The sequence below is a fragment of the Balaenoptera borealis genome (genome assembly GCF_965194805.1).
Source record: "Balaenoptera borealis genome assembly, chromosome: 13".
NCBI classification, from domain to species: Eukaryota; Metazoa; Chordata; class Mammalia; order Artiodactyla; family Balaenopteridae; genus Balaenoptera; species Balaenoptera borealis.
This window is the reverse complement of record NC_138870.1, coordinates 6,479,319-6,496,622: the sequence shown is the minus strand read 5'-3', so window position 1 is coordinate 6,496,622 and position 17,304 is coordinate 6,479,319. Positions and strand designations below refer to the sequence as shown.

The following is a 17,304-nucleotide window of genomic DNA, read 5'->3' as shown; positions in this document are numbered from 1 at the left end:
AATCTCATTACTGTCTGGCTTGAGAGAAATCAGCTGGATTCTCTCATCCGTGTCTGCAGTCGGCCTGTTGTGATACCACACATCATGTAGCCTCTGGAAAATTCCACTGTGCGTTTGAGAAAGAATGAGAGCATAAAGGTCAGATAACATCTTAGTGTGATTATGAAAATAGTTTTGACCTTGTGGATTCCTGAAAGAATCTTGGGAGTCTGTAGGCGGTCCCTGGACCACACTTAGCGAACTGAGGACCTACTGAATTCTTTACTCTCTCCTTGCCTCAGTTTCCAAATCTGGAAGGCTGTATGCAGCCTTTCTCTGAGGCTTGTGTCTTTTGAAGGGGTCTTCAGGCCTCTGAAGGGCCCGTGAGTGGGAGTGGATGACGCGGTGGTCTCTGAAACAGTTTTACTTGTTGGGTTATGGAGAGTGCAGACCACCATGGAGGGGAGGAGTGGTTTGGTCTGCCTGTCCTTAAAGCCGGGAGATGGGTGGAGAGTCTGTGGAAGACCATCCGGCCGGGGGTTCTATAGGTCAGTGGCCCTGGGTGGGAGGTGAGAAGCCAGAGAAAGCCGCCCAGCTACCCAGCAGCCTGTGTCCCTCTGGCCCACCCAACGCTGCCGTGCATGACTGTGCCCTATTCCCACAGACGACGGGGCGCAGGAGACACGCCTACATCATGGATGGCTTGGGATCCAGGCATGGGAACCCAGGCCTGCTCACCAAACCCTGCAGTGGATGGAGTGGCCTGGGATGAATCAGAGAAAGGCACCTTCGAGTGCTTTACTCGGGGAATAACAAACAGAGGGTCTGGAGGCACGAGCTTAGGAGAAAATAGAAACTGATTCAAGGAGAGTCCGTAAGGTTGGGGATATGACAGGGGCCAGAACTAGCTGCTAAGAGAAGCTGAGGCCACTGACCTCTTAGAACAGTGTCCCAGGGGCAGCCGTGCCTTTCTTTCCTGGGGGGGTCTGTTGGCAACACCGGGTTTGGCTCAACCGTAATTACTCTGTATCTCCTCCTGCCTGAACCTGGCTATCAGCCTTGCCTGATGTGGCCTCCCTTCTGCCCTGAAACCAAATCCTGTGTAGCGTCCAGAGCCTGGTTCAGACTGTGCATCCTTCCCTGGTACCCCGGCTGCAGGTTCCTTCCTGCTGCGATCGGCCACACCACTGGGAAGACAGCCTTAAATTGAGACCACGTCTTCTGGCTGTTATGTAAATCTTCCTTATGGAAACACCTGGTGCAGGTAGATCAAAAGCTCCCTGAGAACAGGAGGGTATGACTTTCTCATTGTTGTGTTCATGACTGTTGATCCAGCACTTTCTTATTGCCTGGTATGTGCGTCTTGGGGATACAGCTCCTGTCTTTGAAAAGCCTGCAGGGAAATGGGTAAGACGGCCCCAGAAATCAGGCAAGAGTAGATGCACCCAGAGGCCTGTGGGAGCATCTGACTCCGGGACCAAGTCAGCTTGCTTTCTATTGTGGGCCTTGCCTGGCACAATGCCTGGACATAGTAGGTGTGCAAGAAATTGAACGAGACATTGGGGTGCGTTCAGGGAACCATCAGTAATGTGGGACATGGGGAGGGGGAGGGGTGAGCCAGGGCGGGAGGCTGGGCTCAGACCATGAAAGGCCAGGCCTCCCTGCCTCCCTCACGTGCCGCAACTTTGCCCTCCAAGATGGGGTGGGACTTAGTCAGACTTACCTTTTCTATTGACCACACGGCCAGTGCTTGCTGAGCAGAGGTTTGTTCACCTCCTACTGGTCCGTGTCTCTTCACTGGCTCTGAAAGGACATCATAGCTCCATCTTGGACTTGGGTCCACGGAGATGTCCTGTCTCGGGACCTGGCCTGGCAGGGCTGCCTGTGGTGGATCAGGGAAGAGATCTCTGGGAGGCAGAGAGGGCAGGCTAGGTGTGTCACCCTCTGCCACTGCGGGGTGAGGCCGGATGGGCTGCAGGGGCTGGTAGACATCTGGAAGTCCTCCCTGACCTTCACACTGTGGTCACCCTAGTGACCAAGCTCAGGCCGGGGCTGACCAGAGGAAGGATGGAAAGACAGACTTTTCCTAGAAAACAGCCTTCTTGCTAAGGCTTTCTGTAAACCATTTAATACCTCCAGGGACCCCGGGAAATGTGCTGGAGTACTGTTCCCACTTTTCCTTTGAGCAAGGAAAAGGCAAAGGTGGGCCAGCTAGAGACAGGCCACGCTGGACTCTGCACCCCCCGGCTCTCAAAGGGGGAGGGGGTGCCTGGACTCCTGGTTCTGTGTCCACCGAGGTGCCTGGTGCCTGCGCCTGCGAGAGCTGGTCCTGTGGTGCAGGGACGGCTCTAAGCCACTGTCCTACAGCCCAGGCGGTGGCAGCAATCACTAGAAAAACCGCATGGTGTTGCCTTTGGGAGCTCTTTTTCTGGTTCCAAATTGTATGGGGGGCAAGAGGTGGGCAAGAGCCAAGGCCCTGGCCCTCCTGGGGGTGCCCTCCACTGCCCTGTAAGAGTCCAGTGACCTCACTTTCTGAGTGGCATTTCTGATGGGCCAGGCAGTGTGACAGAATGGAAGGAACCAGACACAGGCCTCAGCCTCCTTCCCTGAGTCTCACTTGCCAGTGAGGATGGAGATTCTTAGACCTGCCCATTAGAAAGAAGAGTGGGTTCCTCCCTCAGCCCCCACTTCGTTCTGGAGGAGTGTGACCCTCCCAGATAAAAGATCAACAAGAGCAGCCCTCTGTTCACCAGGGAGCCCCCAAATACTAGTGAATTGATAGTGTTGCCGTGGCAACCATTCATCCCCATACAACCCAGGCAGATGGAGATGGGGAAAGGGACAAAGATGTCCTTCTGTCCTGCTGGTGACCTGCTCACCATTCTGAAGCTAAACCTAATGGTAGGAAGGACAGTGGAAGGACTCTGTCTGGTGGCCAGGATATCGATGACGATGGCAATGATGATACAGGGTCACCATTTCTTAGGCTAACCTTTTACACGCATTATTCCATTCGGTCTTCATTTCAGTCTTTTCAGATAGGCACTGTTATTATTGTCCCATCCACAGAGGAGGCGGGGTTGAGTAAACAGCCAGGGTCACACAGCCAGCACGTGGAAGAGGCAGAAGCTGGGCCCGGGGCTGTGAAGTCCCAACAGGTCCAGGGCAGGACCTTCCCTGGCATTGTATTCAGAAGCCTCAGTTTCCCCCGTGTGAAGCGCTCAGGTGGCAAATGGAAGGATGCTTGTCATCACCCAAGGCCTCTGTGACACGGGACCCACGGCAGCCGTCTTTGTTCATCGGCTGCTTGCTGGGCGCCAGGCTCCGTGTGTCCACCTGTGAGGCAGTGTCTGTAGCTGGTATTCCCGTCTTACTCCAGGACGCCCTTCTCCAATGAGGGACGAGGCTTGCCTCCATCCCTGCCGCTAGGCAGTGGCAGAGCTGGGCTTTAGCCTCTGCTCTTTCTCGGCCATGCAGGGAGGTAGCTCAGCAGGGTGGGGTCGTGGAGGGAGGGAGAGCTGCTCTCAGCCTCGGCTCCCAACATGCAGAGCTGCTAATGGTCCTGCCCACAAACCTGCCTGCTGCGGCAGCTTTGCAATTCAGCAGTCCACGCGGCTGCTGCTTTTCTGAGGTGCAGAGGGAAACAGCTATGCCCAACTGCTTGGGCCAGCTGGCCCTGGAGCTCCCCGGGTCCACCCCAGGGCCTGCAATGATCAGGGGCCTGGTTCTGATGGCAGACTGTGTAGGCTGGGCAGGGGTAGGACACAGGTTTCCCTAGGACCACAGCATGGCCCTGGTGCTTCCCCAGGTGGGTCTCCTGGGTGTTGAGCAGCACTGGGTCAGATTTCTATTCCTCCAGAGGCCACGGGCCTGGCTCCTGGCTCTTGATTTACACAGCTTTGCTCTGACCATGCCTTGTACAGTTTGAGCAGATTGGATTTCCCTCTTCTCAAAACTGGTCACTTCTTTCCTTTTTTTACTGTCCCCTTTACGAACGCCGATTTGCTCGGATTTACCCTCCAGGGCTCAGCCCTTCCTTCAGATGCTCTTGTACTCCTTTCATTTTAGCTGAAGTCCTTTCACAAACAGCTGGTTTCCATTCATTTGGAGAGCATGTCTGTACATGAAAGGAATTATGCGCCCAGTGGGGATCATTAATAGCAACAATACTGTGTTGTGTTAAATCTAAGACAAAGTGTGATATCGATTGTAAGATGCACCCAATTTCAGAGATACTACATCATGAAAAAGATGTGCATTTAAATTACTAAAAGCACAGGGCTTCCCTGGTGGTGCAGTGGTTGAGAATCCGCCTGCCAATTCAGGGGACATGGGTTCGAGCCCTGGTCCGGGAAGATCCCACATGCCGTGGAGCAACTAAGCTCGTGTGCCACAACTCCTGAGCCTGCGCTCTAGAGCCCTCGAGCCACAACTACTGAGCCCACGAGCCACAACTACTGAGCCCATGTGCCACAACTACTGAAGCCCACGTGCCACAACTACTGAGCCCACGTGCCACAACTACTGAGCCCGTGTGCCGCAACTACTGAAGCCCACGCACCTAGAGCCCATGCTCTGCAACAAGAGAAGCCACCGCAATGAGAAACCCGCGCACCGCAACGAAGAGTAGCCCCCGCTCGCTGCAACTAGAGAAAGCCTGTGCACAGTTACGAAGACCCAACGCAGCCAAAAATAAATAAATAAATGAATGACCAAAACCCAGAATGCAGAGACGCTCACAAATGCGGTGTGTAGGGAGGGGTTTGTGCTAACGTGCCCAGGAGTCGTCAGCGAGAACCATTCCAAACCTGCCTGTGTAATGGGGTCGAGGCTGGCAACAAAGTGATAAAACCCAGGAAGGGTCCTTGCCTGGCAGCGCCCTGGCACACATCATAGAGTCCTGGCATGTTTTTGCTGATGGGAACTGGTCCAGTCTGGTCCCAGGAACCCCCTGGGGAAGGTTTGCTCAACTCCATCCCTGACACACCGAGTTTAAATCTCTGTGGATGAGGCCCGGGAAGCTCTACTTTGTAAAACTCCTTGTGGCACCTCCTCATCTCCGGTGGAGGAACCAAGGTCGGGGAGGGGAGGTGACCGGGGCGTGCGGAGCAGGTGCTGACTGGCCTTCCTAGACTCTGAGCCACGTGGCCTCCGAGAGAACTTCAGGTTCAGCTCCTTTCGTGAGTGTCCCTCAGCTCTTTCCCTTCAGAGGACACTGCCTGCCAGTGGAGGTCAGGGCCGTGGCCTCTGCATTTCCAGGGTTCAGTCTAGGAGGTCGCCCTGGTCTCGGGCTGCCCCACCGAGCAGGGGTCCGACAGTGCTCCACTGACCGGACGGTTTGGTGTGACAGATGTTGACAAGCACCTACTAGGTGTGAGCCAGCACGCTTGGGCTTCCCGGCAGGGTGGGTCTCCAAGCACCAAGGTCAGGTGCGTGCGTGGTGCCCTCGCTGAGGTGGCCTCTCCCTCCTGCAGGGCCTGTGGGAGCGGTGCCAGCTTCTGAAGAGCGCCTCGGTGTTCGCCCGCTGCCACCCGCTGGTGGACCCCGAGCCTTTCGTGGCCCTGTGTGAGAGGACGCTGTGCACGTGTGCCCAGGGGCCGCTGTGCCCCTGCCCTGTGCTCCTGGAGTACGCCCGGGCCTGCGCCCAGCAGGGGATCCTGCTGTATGGCTGGACGGACCACACCTCCTGCCGTGAGTCAGCATGGGACCCCCACCGGCGGGGGTGAGCGGTGTCCGTCTCGGTGCCACTCCACAAGCTCTCCGGCTGTCACACCCCCACCAGCCAGCGCCTGCCAAGACCCACATCCCGGGGACCGGCTCCCGCCCGGCTCCTGCTCTGTCCCCTGGTCACAGAGCGAGTCCCCTCCCTAACGGCTTCGAGGAGGCTTGAAAGACCCCCCCTAAAAACCCCCATGTCACTTCTCCTGCCTCTGTTCTCACGCCTCGTCTTCCTCGCTTGCCCGTGAGCAAATCCATCCCCTGGACTCAAAAACCGTTCCTGGCTCCGAGGGGAATCTCAGCAGTTAAAGTCTGAGCTGACCGGGAGCAGGGCGGTGGCCGAAGTGTCCCCGGGTGATCTTGGGATCCTGGCAGGCTTTTATCGAGTTCCTCCCTTTCATTTAATCCCTTCTCTCCTCCGGCTGGTGCTCACCTTCCCTCCCCCTCTCCCTCTAATGTCATGCGTCCCTAGTCATTGTCATTGTCGCCACCCCCAAATTATCCTGATTAAGTACAGCTTCTCCAGTCACCTCGCAGGCAGCCTCCTCTCCCCGCGAGCTTCTCCAGTCACCTCGCAGGCAGCCTCCTCTCCCCGCCGAGCCTTCCCACAGATCACAGGGGGCACAGACTGGAGGGGAGCAGCCCAAATACTTACACTGCGCACATGCCTTTCAGTTTGTGTTTTTCAGCTTATAAATGAGAGCTTTTCACCTTTGCTGTGGGGTGTGGGAAGGGCGGTTATTAGCAGCAGCCTTCTCCTCTGGAAGGGGGAGTGGCGGTATTTTTAGGTCTTTGAAGGAAGGATGGGGAGATGCCTGAGGTATCCTGGGGGAGAAGTGGTTTGGGATGCTGGGATGCTCTGGGCCTTCTGGTCCTTCAGCCTGAGCGTCAGTCGGCAGCAGGTGAAGAGAAGAGAGAAAGGAGACCTGTCCTCGTCCGTGAGGGGCTGGGTCCAGCGGGAGGACGGAGGCTTAGGTGATGCGGCTCCCAGGGCTGTCCTGCCTCAGTGGACGTAGACAGAAACGAGCATCCCTTGTGCGGGGCGTGGCCGTGCGGCTGTGTGCCCAGTGCCGGGTGGGGCATCTGATTGGGCCCTATTTCTTGAGGAAGAGGAACCCTCAGAGGAGGGATGGGATGGAGGACACCATTTACCACTTGCTTGGCCTTGGGGGCCTTGCATTTTCAGCCGGGGACGTCGGCCCCTGGGGTGCCGCTGAGGTGGAGATGGCCCCTGGGTCCCTGAAGACAGAGGGGGGGCAGACACAGGGGGCACAGGGGGCTCTGAGCACCACGTGGCTTGTGAGATGCTGCCCTGGACGGGCACAGCTCCGGGCAGACTCCTGAGTTTTCCGTTTCAGGACCGGACTGTCCCACGGGCATGGAGTACAAGGCGTGCGTGTCCCCCTGCCCCAGAAACTGCCAGAGCCTGCACCTCAGTGACGTGTGTCAGCAGCAGTGCGTGGATGGCTGCAGCTGCCCTGGTAATGACTTCCCACCTTATTTACAAACCTGAGGCCTCGCCAGTGCCCTTGGCTTGGGGAAGCCAGACGAAGGCCACTTGTGCTTGTTCCCCATGGCCGACATCAGAGGCCTGTTATTTATTTTTTAAAAGTCTTTGTATGGAGTGATGAGGATCGAGCTGATATTTATTTCTAATTTATGTTTTCCTGTTGTACTGTATCCACGAAAGCACGTGTGTCTGGGGAATAGAAGGATGGTCTGGGCTCCAAGAGTGACTTTGTTCGGGGAGCGCGTGGCCCTATCTGAGCTGCAGTGTTTTCTCAGTTAAGTGTCAGGGAATTGTCTAAACTGTTTCCTAGGTTTGTCATGTGAGCTCAGCTGAAAAAGAACTTTGCATCAGGAAGTCTTTCTCAGGAGAGACCTTGTGAACTTTGGTGAAAAGTTCTGGTTAAGTACTGAGAGTGAGTCTTGTGTGTTTTGACTCACGACTTCTCTACTGGAGGAACTTGAACAAAACCCTTGCCTCCATTTCTTCAGCGAATAGGATGGAGATTAATAATCTTCCCCCTCTCTCCCAGTGCATTGCTGTGAGAGATAAACATAGCACAAGTTCTCTGAGCTTCCTGGAAGAAGCCCTGAGCTGACGATCACCCCCGGGGCTTCTGTGGTTGTGAGATGAGTAGTGATGACGACAAGGTTGAATCTTTTTGCCTTGTTGCCCTTGACCCAGAGGGACAGCTCCTTGACGAAGGCCGCTGTGTGGAAAGTGCCGAGTGTTCCTGCGTGCATTCTGGGAAGCGGTACCCTCCGGGCACCTCGCTCTCGAGAGACTGCAACACCTGGTAATTGGGGCCGAGCAGTGTGGTCTGGGGGAGCTTCCTGGGTCTGTGGGAGGGGCAGCTGGGCCAGCAGGGGCAGTAAGGGCACGGGCAGGTAGAACAGGACCTGGCCTGGGCTGGGGGTGGTTTGGGGAAGGGTGTGGAGGTTGATGATGGAGAGCAAGGATTATATACAGATCGGCCTGGAGGAGGGGGGCTGGGGGGGTGGTGGTGAAGGCCCCTTCGCATGCAGACAACATCTCTAGCTTTCCCCCCAGCCATGCTTTAATAAGTGACTCTCTCTCCCTGTTGCCCCTGCTTTGCTTGAGCCATTTCCTCCAGAAGTCCCTCTGGTGTTCCCTGGGCTGGGTTTGTCTGTCCCCTGCAAACGGGGAGAGGAGAACGCCTCCAGACCTCTTCGCTGGCTAACTTTCCCTACTGGGCGGTCTTCCAGGAGTCTCAGGGGCTGCCCAGCATGGGCCAGGGTGTTACCTGTCCTTCCTCCGCCCTTCCTCCGGTCTTCTACCAGCTGTGTGCGTGTATGCATGTGTGCGTGTGCGCGCGTGCACGTGCGCGTGTGTGTGTGTGTGTTTGGAATTTGACTGCTTAGTGCCTGGGTAGACCCCCTAGGTTTCCCTCTTCTTCTATCTGTCTGTTGGGGTTTCTTCCCCTTGGCATTGTCTCCATGATTCCTCTGTGGCCAAAGCCCCTTCCTGTATACCTTCAGCCTCATGAAGCCCCCTCAGGCGTGAGCGCCTTTCTTCTCTCAGACCTCTCCCCTGGGGCTGTGGGATGGGCAGTGCACTCTCTAAATCCATTCAGGGAGGCCTGCGTTTGCAGAGCCACCCGTAACCCGTAACCCGTGCTTCTCTCCGCAACAGCATTTGCCGAAACAGCCAGTGGGTCTGCAGCAACGAGGAGTGTCCAGGTAGGCGAGCTTCCCCTCCCCTCTGCCCTCCTCCCAGTGGAGAGGTACAGCCTCCCTTCCTAGGCTGGGAGGACCCCCTGGCCAGGCAGGGAAAGGTGGTCTCTGCACAGGTTGGATGCAACCCCCGACCACAGCTCCAGTGCAGAACCAGCTGTGCTAACCCTCTCCTCCCGGGCCAGCAGAGAGAGGTCCCCCAGCAGCTGAAAGGGGAGACTGCACCTGGGAACTCTTTCATTGTCCTTTTCCCTTCACCTGTTTGCTCAAAGGATTACGACTGAATGTGCTGTGAAAACTGCAAGGTCACAGGTGACTAAACAAAGATGAAGCAAATTCCTTGGAAAATTAAGAGGAAGAAGGGCCTGGTAATTCTTTAAGCTAAAAGTGAGAAATTTCTGGAATTTTCTGGAATGCCTGATCCAAAGATCTTGGCAGGATCCAAGAGCTAGGAAAACCAGGTCACTCAATGATCCCTCCTACCCTGTCCCCTCCCTGGAAAATCTATTTAGGAAAAGTTTCCTTATAATTTCTGCCCTTTACTTTCTCCTCTGTTTAGCCCCAACTCTATTCTATCTACTGCAAATTTTGCCCGTTGAAAGCTCCCTCTGCCTCACCTTCCCAATTACCCTGGCTCTTCTCCTGATGCTTCTCCCCTTTTGGTCAGTCATGTGATGTTTGCTATGTGTTAGGCATGGTGTTCAGTACTTTACATGTATTACATCATCACCACAACCTATGAAGAAGGTGCAATTTATTCTCATTTTACAAAAGAGGAAACAGATCCAGAGAGGTTAAATAACTCACCCAAAGTCACACAGCTGCTATGAGACAGAGACAAGATTCAAACTCACAACCACCTGACTTCTATTTTGCCTTTCCCTTTACTCTCCTTCCTAGTGCTTGATCCATCCCTTTGCAGGAGGATCTTTGCCATAGTTCATGAGTTCTGGAGAGGCCCCATGCTTAGTTAAAGACCATCTCAGCCTCATTCAAACGCTGGATACTACTTTGGGGGTCCCCATGTTTGTAGAATGCAATATAAGACTGAAGGCAAATAGCCAAATGATAGGCTCCCCTCCCGTTGGCCCCAAGAGACCACATTGGCTTTGGTGGGCTGGCGGGGGGTTGAGCTTACATAGCTGGGATCATATTTGGGGTCTGTGGCTTTAGAGTCACTTAGGAGTTATCCAGTGCCCACTATACTGGGAAAATTCTGGAACTAGATGGAAACTAGATGGAAAGTGGGCCCCAGGACTAAGTCAGTTAGTCTGGCCCAGGGATGGCCAACCAGCCGTTTATCTTCAGTGCAATTCTTGAAGGAAGCACAAAGAACAAAAGATGCTCTTGCAAGTGGTATCAGTGCTCCAATTTAACATAATCATACCCTGTGAAAGACCTAAAGATTCCTTTGAGGTCGATGTAATGGACCTGTGAAAAAACTTTTAATATCTAAATAATAAGCATTTATTGTATAAGATCTATGAGGTACAGTGGGTGGAATTAGGAATTTAGCTTATTGTGTTTTGTCAGATTGACTACTAGATTAGGAATTCTTAATAACAACTTTCTATAGGGAGGGTCTTCCTTCCATCCATCCATCCAACCATTCATCCATCCATCTATCCAATCACCTGTCCAACCATCTAACCATCCATCCATCCATCCATCTACAATTTAATCATCCACCCAACCACCTAACAATCCATCCAACCATCCAATCATCCATCCATCTACCCATCCATCCATCCATCCATCCATCCATCCATCCATCCATCCATCCATCTATCCATCCAACAATTATTTAAAAACCCACTGTGTACATGATGGAATGCTTGGTCTGGAGTAGACAATGTAGTCCCCTGGTCTTCAATTCAAAATTTGGATGGTAACTTTGCTGAGGATGCACGAAATTTTCTTGATGCCTTGATGGCAAGAGAGCTAGTTCCAACTCTGAGGTCTACTGAGTGGTTTGATATTGTGCCAACACAACCAATAAGCTCTTGCTCTGCACGTTCAAAGCCCTGACCCTCTTTTTCTAGATCTGGAGCTTAGTTGGTCCTTGCCTCCCTGTCCATTTCTACCTGTAGCACACAGCATATTTCTACACCTGCCGAGAGTCAGCTGGCAGGGGGGCTGTCTTATCTCCCAGGGTGAAGATTGCTGGCAGAGCTTCTGATGGGAAGGTTCTGGAAGGGAATATGTCTGGCTCTGCTAGTAAAGCAAAGAGCAGGCTGGGGCTTCTCTGCAGTCCCTGGAGGAGCTGACATTGTGATTCTTAGAAATAGAGATCTGGGTTTTGATTCCCTGCAGTAAGAAGAGAGTGTACTAGTTGTCTATTACTGTATAACAAATGGCCCCCAAACTTAGCAAACAACAAACATTTATTATCTCAGAGTTTCTGTATGTCTGGAATCTGCGTGTGGCTTAGCTGGGTACCTCTGGTTCAAGATTTCTCATGAAATTGCAGTCAAGTTGTTGACTGGGGCTGTGGTCTCATCTGAAGGTTCCTCTGTAGTGAAGGGAATCACTCTGAAGCTCACTCATGTGATGGTGGCCAGGCCTTGGTCCCTCACCTTGTGGATCTCCCCTTGGGGCTGCCTCATGACATGACAGCTGGCTTCCTCTAGGGTGAGTGACCTCAGAGAGAATGAGGCAGAGCAGCCAAGACAGAAGCCACAGTCTTTTAAACACCTGCTCTCCAAAGTGACATCTTTCACTTCTGCTGTATTATATTTGCTAGAAACAAGACCACATGTCCAGCCTGCATTCAAGGTGAGGGCATCACACAAGATGTGAATACAGGAGGTGGGGACCATGGAGGCGGGGACCTTAAAGTCTACCTAGCACAGAGAACCTCGTGTTTGGGAGTGGGAGGGAGAAAAAAATCACTGAGGAGAGCATCAGTCTGCATGGAGAGGGGCTGGAGCTTCTGTTACATGCTCCTTAGGCCTTCCCTGTTCTTGGTGCACCTCTGTTCTGGTTAGGATTCGGGCAGCCCCAGGTGCCTGGGGCTCTGCTAATTTAGTTTCCACTGAGTCACAAATGTTTGGTTGGGATCAATGAGGAAGGAGCATGCCTGTGAATAGGGACTATTCCTCAAACAAGTAAAGCTCTGGTGACAGAATTTCAAACTCCTGACGGAAGAGTGTGGAAGATACTCTTCTGGAGCTGGGAAGTTTATTTGTGGCCCAAGTCCTATGAATGTGGAAAGGTAGCATGGTCCTGGGGCTGGGAGCGTGGGCTGTGGACTCAGCCTGGTAGGAGTTCCATTTCCACCGCTTACTAGCTGGGTGACTTTTGGCAAACTGCTTAACCACTTGCAGCCTCAGTTTCCTCATCTGTCAAATAGGATGATAACAGCAGCTTCATCCCACGAGAGCTGTGGTTCCTTGACACACAGCAGGTACTCGGTAAACATTAGGTGTTTTCATCGTCACAGCCACAGCTGTTTCATTAAGCAGGGTCAGAGAAGGATGGAGACACGAAGGAGCCGGGGGTGGGGAGGGGCGGTGCAAAGCAGGGTGTGGCTGGGACAGGTGAGGCAGGAGGCAAGACAGAGCCTGAGCCTTCCCTGGGCTTGGTGGCATGGAGGCCCATGCGCCTGCCTGGTCTGCAGCGGGAGGGAGGACCTTGGTGCAACGCATTGCTCATTTGATTCGGGATAATTTCTGATGCCTTCTAAGACATCCCTGTCATTCAGCCTTGGGATTCAAGCTGGCTGTTCTGAAACCTCTGGGAAGGAAGATAAACTTCCTCCCTGGTTAAGAGGGAAAGTGATGAGTAAACCAGGATGGTGCCCCTCCAGTAAGAGCATGCTTTTCTAGGTACCTGGGCTCACCTGGGGGATCTGACCCCCCGAGTTCATGGCAAGTCTCCTGTGGCTGCCTCGGCCCACGTTGGGGTTCCTGGAGTCTCACCAGACCTCCTTCAGGCCAGGCCATGCATCGCCTTTTCCTCTGCTTTCTCCACGTCCAGACCTGGATGTACCCGTGCTCCTCGGCACTTGCCACGCGTGCCCAGTATCCCCATGAAATGAAGCTTATTGGAAACTGCAGCCAACCCATGCGGCAGTACTGGCCGGTGTCAAGTACTATGAACTCTGGAGTCTGACAGAACGCCCACGTTCAAATTCCTCTTGGGCCACTCTGGGGCCTTGGGCGAGATTTTCTCTGTGCCTCAGTTTTCTCTTCTGTAAACTGGGTATAATATTGCCAGCCTCACCAGAGCAGTAAATGAGGTAGTGCCCATAGAGCACTTAGAAATGCATCTTGCATATTTGGTTGAGATTATGTTAATGTGATTTAGAGGCAGGCTTTGGTGAACATTTATGCTGGGAGGAAGCCTGAGTTGCTTTGCAGAAGGCCTGTGGGCTGGCCTTTCTGTAGCCGCATGGGAAAGGGTAGAAGCCAATGAGCTGAGCAGAACAGCCCCATGGAGGCTCCTTTCCTGCGAACAAAAGGGCTTATTTAGAAGAGGTAACATGTCTCCATCAAATGAGAGACTTTTTTTCTCTTCTCTTTTTCCATGAGGGAGGATTCTTATTCATGTAGTGGACTTGCTTTAACTTCTGGCTGTTCTTGGTTTTATGCTATTTGCTATTTTAAGAATCACCTGCTTTGCATGCATTCACCGAACTTTTATTGCCCACCTGCTGTGTCCGGTGGTGGCCAGCGGCTTGTCAGGCTGCCTTTTGTTGACCAGCTGGCTGGGAATGTCTTGGGCATCCTCTTGGCAGAACTTGGGCATCTTGGGGACCTCTGGGCAGAGCTTGGGCGAGTGTCACCGTGTGGCCCATTCTTCTGGCTCCTGTTCCAGCCCCCGGGCCCACGGCTCCCTAGCCCCTCACTCAGCTGTGTTCCTGGGTTTCCCGTGTGGTCAGCCCCATCCCTCAATTGTACCAAGGAGATAAGCTAAATATAATACAGTATTTAGATTTCTGATTCCCGAGAAACTCCGAACGCCAGTCGGGGGAGGTCAGAGCAGGAAATCAGATCAGAGGATTAGATTCTGACCCAGAAGTTTTGCTTTCAAATGTTTGCATATTTTCTCGTTGACCCCTCTTTTCCTGAGCATTGTCAGAGATAATGCAAGTTTAATTTCTTACTCAGATAAGAGTGCTGTTGAGAAAACAAAGAGAGGTTGGGGGAGGAATTCCCACCCATCGCACTGCAATGGGGTCAAGACATGTGACACAAAGGGCCGTGTCATTCTGTTTGTTGAATGATGGTGACTTCTGAAAAATAGCCATTTTAAAAAGACTTTCTTGTGACACCCGTGGATTTGGAATTCCAGCGCGGCTACAATCAGTCGGGATGACCCTGGCCCCTAACTCATTGCCTGTTCTGCTCGGACTTCCACAAACAGCGACCCCTCACTCGTGCCCTTCTTGTGGGGCAATGCAATGGGGAGGCACGATCTGCTTCTACTCACACTTCTGACACCACATGTGTGTGTGTTTCCCCCTGACAACAACCAATCCTCCGACTTTCTGGACACCACCCGGGTGTCCTACAATTCAGTTCAGTTCTGACCCTGACTACCCAGAATTAGCACAGACCCCGCAGGTGAAGGGCTCCGTCCAAGTGCTCCTGCTTCTGTTGCCAGCTATGATAATTGCTAGAATGGCTCACAGAACTCAGGCAAACACTTTACTGACTATTACTGGTTTATTACAAAAAATATTATAGAGGAGACAAATGACCAGCCAGATGAAGATGTACACAGGGTGAGCTCTGGAAGGGTGCTGAGCACAGGAGCTTCTGTCCCTGTGGAGTTGGGGTGTCCTACATGTAAATATGTTCACCAACCTGGAAGCCCTCCCAACTCTGTTGTTTAATAAGAGTTTTTATGGAGCTTTTACTATATAAGCACGACTGATGATTATTTTTTTTAAGATATTTTTTGATGAGGACCATTTTTAAAGTCTTTATTGAATTTGTTACAATGTTGCTTCTGTTTTATGTTTTGTTTTTATGGCCACCAGGCATGTGGGATCTTAGCTTCCCGACCGAGGGTCGAACCCACACCCTCACATTAGAAGGCGAAGTCCCAACCACTGGACCGCCAGGGAAGTCCCTAAAAGCCTGGTTGATTATTAACTCAATCTCCAGCCCCTCTCCCTTCCCTGGAGTTTGGGGGATGGGACTGAAAGTCCCAACCCTCTACTCATTCTTAGGTCTTTCTGTAACCAGTCCCCATCCTGAAGCTCTCGAGGGACCCGCTAAGAGTGGCTTCATTAGAACAAAAGATGCTCCTCTCAGCCAGGACATTCCTAGGGCTCTAGAAGCTCTGTGTCAGGAATCAGGGACAAAGACATGTATATTTCTTCTCATCACAGAAGATGATGCTGGTGAAGATGATCTGGGGCCTCCCTATTTTCTCCTAATTTCTCGGGGCTGAGTGTGCCCTCCTGGCCCACGCCATCTTAGAAGGGGTTAGCTGCTCTGGGGACCAGGCAGAGGGACACTCACTGTAAGCTGGGGCTACTCGCCCTCCCCCTGCCTTCCAGCACATACCAAGGGCAGGGCCACACCTGGACCCAAAGCTGGTCCTGCCCCTCCCCCTGGCCGCCCCCGCCCCCATGCCTGCTGTGTCTTTCAGTGCAAATCTGGGCATGAGGTGGCAGGCAGGGGGCCGATGGGGCTTGTCTTTGACAGGTGGACCGCTGGAACCCCTCTCAGGCCTTTGGGGACCCCCGACTGTGTGACTGGGCTCAGCGTCAGCCCCTGGAGATGGGTCCAGGTGGGACCGGCTGTAGGACCCTCCTAGGGGGAACTTGGGGTGCAGAGCAGAGTGGTGCTGTGGAGGTTGATTCTCTGCTGTTTGGAGGCCGGGGCGACTGGGAGGGGAAGGAGGGCCCCACTTTATGGAACGGCTGCGGTGTGTGTCTGCTTTTCTTTCTCTATAGAGTAGAAGGCAAGGAGGAGAGGAAACAGGTAAAGGGGGGCTGGGGAGGGTTCCAGATGCCGGCCTCGGCTTCAGTGGGTCCGCTGTGGGCTGAGCTGGGGTCGGGCCAGTGGGGAGTCACTGGCGGCATTAGCAAAGCCCCCTCCCCCAGCATGGACGACCTGCGGTCCGAGGTGCACTGGGCCAGCACCACGGGCCGGCACTGGGGCCTGGGAGGACGGAGTCGCTGTTGGGTGGGCGCGCATCGAGGGCTCGAGCGGCAGGGTGATGCCGGGGCGTCCTCGTACCCACCCCCAGAAGCGTCAGCCTGGCCGGGGAGCTGGCTCGGGCCGTGGTGGGAGCGTGGGCAGGTGGGGTCCTGGGCCCCCACTGGCCCCAGCTGAAGTCACAGCGTGGATTTGCCCAGGAGGAGGCCTGAGGGCTGCCCCCTCGGCTGGCGAGGGGTGAGGATTGGGTCCTGGCCCCTGCGCTGCTGGGCTCCCCTTCTCCATCACTGCTCTGGGCGGCCTTTCTGCCCTCTTGCCTTCAGGGACTCTCGTGGAGGGGGGAGTGCCCACAATGGCAGCGCAGAGAAAGGCCTCTGCAGGCCCGAGGCCCTTGGCCCCAGCAGAGCCAGAACCTGGAGCGGCCGTGGGGAAGGGCTGGGGGCCACGGTGAACCCAGAGCGCAGAGCCGGAGCCACGGGTTCTGGTCTGGCTCTGCCACTCCTTGGGTGTGGCTGTCACTCCCCTGAGGCGTGGAACTGACCCACCCGGCCGTGACCTCTCAGGGCCAGAGGAGTGGGGCCTGAATAGAGTCCTCCCGTGGAGATGCTTTACAGACTGTGGTGAGGGGCATCCCCGGGAGGCGCCCTGCTGGGACACCCACTCTCCCCTCCCCCGTGTCCCCCAGGGGACCTGCTGGGACACCCACTCTCCCCTCCCCCGTGTCCCCCAGGGGACCTGCTGGGGCACCCACTCTCCCCTCCCCCGTGTCCCCCAGGGGACCTGCTGGGGCACCCACTCTCCCCTCCCCCGTGTCCCCCAGGGGACCTGCTGGGGCACCCACTCTCCCCTCCCCCGTGTCCCCCAGGGGACCTGCTGGGACACCCACTCTCCCCTCCCCCGTGTCCCCCAGGGGACCCGCTGGGACACCCACTCTCCCCTCCCCCGTGTCCCCCAGGGGACCCGCTGGGACACCCACTCTCCCCTCCCCCGTGTCCCCCAGGGGACCCGCTGGGGCACCCACTCTCCCCTCCCCCGTGTCCCCCAGGGGACCCGCTGGGGCACCCACTCTCCCCTCCCCCGTGTCCCCCAGGGGACCCGCTGGGGCACCCACTCTCCCCTCCCCCGTGTCCCCCAGGGGACCCGCTGGGGCACCCACTCTCCCCTCCCCCGTGTCCCCCAGGGGACCCGCTGGGACACCCACTCTCCCCTCCCCCGTGTCCCCCAGGGGACCCGCTGGGACACCCACTCTCCCCTCCCCCGTGTCCCCCAGGGGACCCGCTGGGACACCCAC

General features: G+C 54.9%; 1 protein-coding gene and 1 long non-coding RNA gene across 4 annotated transcripts in view; one reads left to right on the top strand and one right to left on the bottom strand.

The window, feature by feature from the left end:
* Positions 1–17,304, bottom strand: part of LOC309609022 — a 447,877-nt gene that overhangs the window by 40,928 nt on the left and 389,645 nt on the right. The window lies entirely within an intron of this gene.
* VWF (von Willebrand factor) overlaps positions 1–17,304 on the top strand; it is a 202,589-nt gene that overhangs the window by 95,423 nt on the left and 89,862 nt on the right. For all 3 annotated transcript variants that reach the window (XM_082349753.1, XM_082349754.1, XM_082349752.1), the window contains 4 exons: positions 5,454–5,670; positions 7,056–7,178; positions 7,889–8,000; positions 8,858–8,904. In XM_082349753.1, coding sequence (XP_082205879.1) covers positions 5,454–5,670; positions 7,056–7,178; positions 7,889–8,000; positions 8,858–8,904 — 499 coding nt within the window. The remainder of the gene's footprint in view (positions 1–5,453; positions 5,671–7,055; positions 7,179–7,888; positions 8,001–8,857; positions 8,905–17,304) is intronic.